The sequence below is a fragment of the Electrona antarctica genome, assembly GCF_951216825.1.
Source record: "Electrona antarctica genome assembly, contig: SUPER_24_unloc_1, whole genome shotgun sequence".
NCBI classification, from domain to species: Eukaryota; Metazoa; Chordata; class Actinopteri; order Myctophiformes; family Myctophidae; genus Electrona; species Electrona antarctica.
The window spans coordinates 127,501-135,000 of NW_027638775.1; the positions used below are offsets into that span (position 1 = coordinate 127,501).

General features: G+C 42.1%; 1 protein-coding gene across 1 annotated transcript in view; it reads right to left on the reverse strand.

Annotated features, from left to right (window-relative positions):
* Nucleotides 1-7,500, reverse strand: part of LOC306917692 (dystrophin-like) — a gene marked incomplete at its 3' end in the record, with an annotated part of 361,506 nt that overhangs the window by 119,244 nt on the left and 234,762 nt on the right. The window contains exon 5 of the mRNA XM_079530601.1: nucleotides 4,612-4,704. Within this exon, the coding sequence (XP_079386727.1) occupies nucleotides 4,612-4,704 (93 nt within the window). The remainder of the gene's footprint in view (nucleotides 1-4,611; nucleotides 4,705-7,500) is intronic.

The window sequence follows — 7,500 nt, forward strand, 5'->3', positions numbered from 1 at the left end:
CTCCAGAGGGGTGCAGACTGTACCACTGTGCCACCCGAGGCGGACACATTTTGCCCACTCTTTTCTTTTGCCAGAATAATTTACAATCCGCCGGTTGAGCAGGGTGAGCTGCGCTCCGAAGGTTAACTTTCAATTAAGGCTACATCTGGACACTGGATTATTCATGACCGACTCCGCTGCCACAAGACAGTGCTCGTAATTACTCATTGTCGGGACGCCGTGGGAGTGTGCCCCAGCGGTGGGCCGCGTTCCCAGGGCGAGAACCACATCAGCACCACCTTGATGGGAGACGATCTGATAAACTGTCACCGTGGAGTTTCAAAGTTGGACACTGTATAGAGCGTCGCAGTCCCTTCCCCCTACCATGGCCCAGGAAATGAATCCCAATGCATTTTTCCCATAGACATTTCAAAAAGTATTTATTTAAAGACGGTTACGCCGCGGACAAAGCCAACTCGAGTCGTGACAACTCATGACAACACAAACAATATTTTGGACCAAACAAATAATTACAAAGAAGAAAAACAACAAAAAAAGTGTTGTAACCTGCCGTTTTTTCTTCTTTCTAATTATTTGTTCGGCCCAAGAAATTGTGTTTGTTGTCATGATTTGTCACGACTCGAGTTGGCTTTGTCCGCGGCGTAAACGTCTTTAAATAAATACTTTCTGAAATGTCTATGAGGAAAATGAACGGAGAATCATTTCCTGGGCCATGGTAGGGGGCGGGACTGCGACGCTCTATACCCGCATACCAAAGGGAGAGGAAATGATTCTAGTGACTACCCCACCTCCTTATAACCCCCTTCTGTGTTCCCCAACCTGTACATATGTTATTTTGACCTTTTATGATGATTTGAATTGTGTTTGTTATTTTTCAATGCCATGATTATGAATTGATTACCCGGGACCTGAATGGAAACAAGCCCCTGTACTGATTACATTTCTGTTTGACTGTACCCTGTACTGATTACATTTCTGTCTGACTGTACCCTGTACTGATTACATTTCTGTTTGACTGTACCCTGTACTGATTACATTTCTGTTTGACTGTACCCTGTACTGATTACATTTCTGTTTGACTGTACCCTGTACTGATTACATTTCTGTTTGGCTGTACCCTGTACCGATTACATTTCTGTTTGACTGTACCCTGTACCGATTACATTTCTGTCTGACTGTACCCTGTACCGATTACATTTCTGTCTGACTGTACCCTGTACTGATTACATTTCTGTTTGACTGTACCCTGTACTGATTACATTTCTGTCTGACTGTACCCTGTACCGATTACATTTCTGTCTGACTGTACCCTGTACCGATTACATTTCTGTTTGACTGTACCCTGTACCGATTACATTTCTGTTTGACTGTACCCTGTACCGATTACATTTCTGTTTGACTGTACCCTGTACCGATTACATTTCTGTGTGACTGTACCCTGTACTGATTACATTTCTGTTTGACTGTACCCTGTACTGATTACATTTCTGTTTGACTGTACTGTACCCTGTACTGATTACATTTCTGTTTGACTGTACCCTGTACTGATTACATTTCTGCTTGACTGTACCCTGTACTGATTACATTTCTGTTTGACTGTACCCTGTACTGATTACATTTGTTTGACTGTACCCTGTACCGATTACATTTCTGTCTGACTGTACCCTGTACTGATTACATTTCTGTTTGACTGTACCCTGTACTGATTACATTTCTGTTTGACTGTACCCTGTACTGATTACATTTCTGTTTGACTGTACCCTGTACTGATTACATTTCTGTCTGACTGTACCCTGTACTGATTACATTTCTGTTTGACTGTACCCTGTACTGATTACATTTCTGTCTGACTGTACCCTGTACTGATTACATTTCTGTTTGACTGTACCCTGTACTGATTACATTTCTGTTTGACTGTACCCTGTACTGATTACATTTCTGTGTGACTGTACCCTGTACTGATTACATTTCTGTGTGACTGTACCCTGTACTGATTACATTTCTGTTTGACTGTACCCTATACTGATTACATTTCTGTGTGACTGTACCCTGTACTGATTACATTCATGTTTGACTTGTGGAATCTGGAACCAATAATTTTTACAATATCTTGGACATAGGCTATGTGTGAACAAATGTACTCAACTGTTGTTTAGTAGGACAGACCATAGTTGGCTGACTTAATTATGCAAGCCTACCTGGGGACAGGGGTGTCGATGGTTTGAGTCCTGAGTTCCTGAGTCACACCTAGGGCAATTACATGCTAAATAGTGATTCAAAGTGGCCACTTGAGCAAATTGTTGATCAATGGGTAAGCTTGGGTCGTCTTCAAAGGAACAGTGAACACGCCTACATTGTCACCTATGTTTGTGAAACTGTACTTAAGTAAGTTGATTTCTATGTTACTTGGTCAGTATACCGGACGGCGTCAGGCTGTCCGGAGGTGAGCCTGTATGCTGTATGCTGTGTACTTCAAATAAACCATCTCTGAGGAACATCACTCTGTCTGCTGCCGTGTCACAAGTCTCTTCTGCTCTCCAGCTTTTTGGTTAAGTGTCTCTGTACAGTAATTCGTATAGTAGAACTAGTGTTTCGTGTCTACCAGATACGACAGACTGTACCCTGTACTGATTACATTTCTGCCAATAAAGTATTCAATCAATCAATCAATCAATCAATCAATCAATCAATCAGATCACTGTCACAATATTGCTTGCTCTGGGTGGGATCTCTGTCGGTCTTCTGCTCTATATGTAAAGTGTCTTGAGACATCTTGTTGTGATTTGACACTTTAACGAAATTGAATTGCATTGAATCGGGACAACCCTAATTTGCATAGTAAATGTATGATTGGTTTGTGTGTATGTAATGTGCTATGGCTTTTCTTTTTCATGTATACTGTATGTATGTTTGTTTTACACACATTGACAATTCAATAAAATAAGAAATGCAAAGACAGAGATTCCTGTGTAGTGGGTCGAACAGAACCATATCAATCCCCCAGGACGCCTGGCGTCAATATGCCTATAACCCATTCTGGGCGGGAACCCCTTTTGGTGTTAGCATTATGTTATGCTTTAGCTATTTTTGAAAAATCAAAGAACGACTGACATAGAAACATAGCTTTTTCAGAAAACTGTCAGGATGTAGAAGACATTTTTAGAATCTGATCTCACGTCAAAATGGGATAATGACCGTCTCGGCGTGACATCCATTTATAAATCGTCGCCATCGGGCGGGAAGGAGTTGCATTTTTCATTTCTATTGATATAAATTAATATGAAATAGTGAACATAGCCGAAATAGGGCATTCATTATGCCGTCTGTGTCGGGTGGAAACCTCATACGGCATGTCCAAAACTTTTCAGGACTCGAATAAAAAGAAAAAAAAAACAGCAAATTGTAGCAGATCGACAAGCTGGAAACGCTGTGCGAGCTCGTCGATGTGCGACCTGTGATGCTTTTGTATGACGCTGTTGACCTGAGATCAGATTCTAAAAATGTCTTCTACATCCTGACAGTTTTCTGAAAAAGCTATGTTTCCATGTCAGTCGTTCTTCGATTTTTCAAAAATAGCAGACCTACAAGCTCGTAGCGCGCCACTCGGTGGCGCGCTATGAGCTTGTAGATCTGCTATTTTTCAATAGCTAAAGCATAACATAATGCTAACACCGAAAGGGGTTCCCGCCCAAAACGTGCATCGATTTACGAAAGAAACAAAACCCAAAAAGGTTCAAAATATGGAGATACGAGGTTTCCGTGCGACGGCGGCAAAATATGCCTGATTTACCCCCAGCCCTCTGTAGACACTAATAACTTCCACTCTCACTGTATTAAGCATATTTCTTTTGCAAAATGAGGCTGATTTGCATACAAAGGGGCCAAATGTATGCATAATTATACCTAATTTAAATACCTGCGAGGAGCACGGACGGAAGCACACAGAGACACTATTTACTTGGCAAGGTGTTAAGGGGGGGTGTATTTCACCCTTTTTCACAGGTTCTTTGAGAATTAACCCATTTTGGGGCGGGAACCCCTTTTGGTGTTAGCATTATGTTATGCTTTAGCTATTGAAAAATAGCAGATCTACAAGCTCATAGCGCGCCACCGAGTGGCGCGCTACGAGCTTGTAGGTCTGCTATTTTTGAAAAATCGAAGAACGACTGACATAGAAACAGCTTTTTCAGAAAACTGTCAGGATGTAGAAGACATTTTTAGAATCTGATCTCAGGTCAAAATGGGTTAAAGGACTTGCTTTTTGTCTTATTTGGTGTCCTATTAAGCGCAGTCAGTTTGTGAATGTGAAGAATATATATAACCTAGTAATTCTGTATGAAAACCTTAAGAGATTACACTGTGGGTTCTGGGTTCGACTGTGTATGCTGTTTTAACGTCCACGGCCGCGCACACACACACACACATGCACGCACGCACGCACGCACGCACGCACGCACGCACGCACGCACGCACGCACGCACGCACGCACGCACGCACGCACGCACACACACACACACACACACACACGCACACATGCACACACGCACACACGCACACATGCACACACACACGCACACACACACACACGCACACACGCACGCACACACGCACCTGCCAGTGGAGAATAATGCTCCAGATAAGGCCCAGGGTGAGTTTGTGATTTCCATCGACAATGTCTGCTCCTCCGATGTTCACCAGTTCAACCTGGCAGAGAGAGAGAGAGAGAGAGAGACATAGAGAGAGAGAGAGAGAGAGAGAGAGAGAGAGAGAGATGGAGAAATGGAGAAATTGATGGGTTTATAAAACAACAAACCGATGATGACTAGACATAACCATACACACACAACAACCACACCAGCTACCATTGATTGTCAGAGTAGCCGTCTCTCATTCTATTCCTACACACTCTGTTGGCTGTTAGCAGTGCCACTTCAATCAGGATCCCTTCTCTTGACATACCACTTCATGTCAATAGTCGTTCAGTTCTAACCCATTTTGGGCGGGAACCCCTTTTGCTGTTAGCATTATGTTATGCTTTAGCTATTGAAAAATAGCAGATCTACAAGCTTATAGCGTGCCACCGAGTGGCGCGCTATGAGCTTGTAGGTCTGCTATTTTTGAAAAATCAAAGAACGACTGACATACTGTAGAAACATAGCTTTTTCAGAAAACTGTCATTTTCAAACTTCAAACTTCAAACTTTCAAACAAATGTTTTAGAATCTGATCTCAGGTCAAAATGGGCTAATCTCACACAGTATGTTTGACTATCCTGTGTAAAGTCTATATGGCTATTATGGCCATAAGTGGCTCAACATCACACCACAGCTGATTCCAATTCATCAAAAAGTAGCCAGACTTGACATGATCTAAACGGCCATAAATGAGGAGAAAAAGGGAAGGACGATCGTGGTAAAAAAGAAAAGCAGTTGAAATGCCGTCATTTTCTAAAAGGCACATCCAGGGTGTAATTAGAAAAACCATGGGATTTCAGGACGCTAAGGTTTAGCGGCACTCTGTTCTTTTCTCATCCGAGGCCATTAGCCTCTTGTCTTTAACCCATTTATGCCTGACGTCGAAATTAAAAAAAAACGTTCGCTCTGAAAGAATATATATTCAAAGATTTGTGCCGCATTAAATTATTATTAAATAAATTATGACAGTTTTCTGAAAAACCTATGTTTCTATGTCAGTGGCGCTCTACAATTTCATGTCAAGGACCCCCAGAATTATCTGTATTTGGCCGCCGACGTCCATCTGAAAATATGTTGTTCCAGGGACCTCCCAGAAGCAAAGATTGTAGTTAAAAACGTTCATTCTGAAAAAATATATATTCCAAATTTGCGCCACATTTTCACGATTTTTCAAAAATAGCAGACCTACAAGCTCGTAGCGCGCCACTCGGTGGCGCGCTATGAGCTTGTAGATCTGCTATTTTTCAATAGCTAAAGTATAACATAATGCTTAGTTAAAACACCAAAAGGGGTTCCCGTCCAGAATGGGTTAAATTGCCTCCTCCCGTTTCAATAGCGCGAGTGCCGACGACTGATGGACTGAAAATGTCTGCTTTCTCCGTCGTCTCTCTCAAGAACCACTTTGATTTTGCAGCACGTTCGCGTTGAGGTGCTTTTTTCCGTTTTGTTAAATTAGAACATTCTCTCGCTCTCTCTCTCTCTCGCTCACGGTCGTCATCCATTATGAGCCCCTGGCGTGTTCTCTTTTGTTTCCCCCAAGGTAACTTTGTCTGAGGGCACTATGGTGACTGTTGTTCCTGCACACACACACACACAACAACCATCACAACACACTTTAAGAAGGCACACAGCGGAGAAGAATAAAAGGCAACACGCCGATTTGTTTCGACAAGGACATTGTCTCCAAACCAATTTTTTGGCCTCCCATTTGAGGCCACATTTTATTTATTACATCTTTGTGTGTTTCCTACAATTTATTTTCATTATTATTAAAAAAAAAAAACATTTTCCAGACCAGCATTGGTTCTTATTCGTCTATAAAGCTTTAATTGGGAGTTCACCCTCTTATTATTTATATTCACTTTTAGAATGGAAATCTAGTTCTTATCGCACTATTTGATGCTTGAGACAACGCCTCCACCGAGTTTGGAAAACCTGCTTTCAAGTGCTGCATGTGCCCCGCACACCTGGAACACCTTACAGACTTCACTTAAGGAATAGTGCAACACGCTGGGAGCTTTTAGATCAGCCTTTTCACTATATAGCTCGAGGAACCAAATTGAACACTTCTCCAATGAACTTCAATGGACACAGCTCCCCCCGGACCTCCGGGTCCTGTTCAGTTGAAGCGGTCTTGGATCTCCTCGTCGTTAACTGTCAATACTTTACTTTTTCTCTCTCCACTGCAAAGGGATTAGGAAACCACTGAAGTAGAACAAAATGACCTCAGAAGAACTTTGGCAGTGGCTGTTCATTTTATATTTTTTTATACCTGCAAGCTCCAATATTTTTAACCCATTTTGGGGCGGGAACCCCTTTTGGTGTTAGCATTATGTTATGCTTTAGCTATTGATAAATAGCAGATCTACAAGCTCGTAGCGCGCCACCGAGTGGCGTGCTACGAGCTTGTAGGTCTGCTATTTTTGAAAAATCGTGAAAATGTGGCCCAAATGTTTGAATATATTCTTTCAGAGCGAACGTTTTTAACTCAAATCTTTGCTTCTGGGTGGTCCCTGGAACTACATATTTTCAGATGGGGGTCGGCGGCCAATTACATACATTTTCGGGGGTCCTTGACATTAAAATGTTTGAGAACGAATGACATAGAAACATAGGGTTTTTCAGAAAACTGTCAGGATGTAGAAGACATTTTTAGAATCTGATCTCAGGTCAAAATGGGTTAACTAGCCCTTAACCAAGTTGGTCAGACACTCAGAATGCGTGAGTCGTGATTTACAGCGTATTGTTCTAAAGCCACAATCTGTCAGCGACGTACAGTACAGTACCGCGGTCTGGACAAAGGTTGG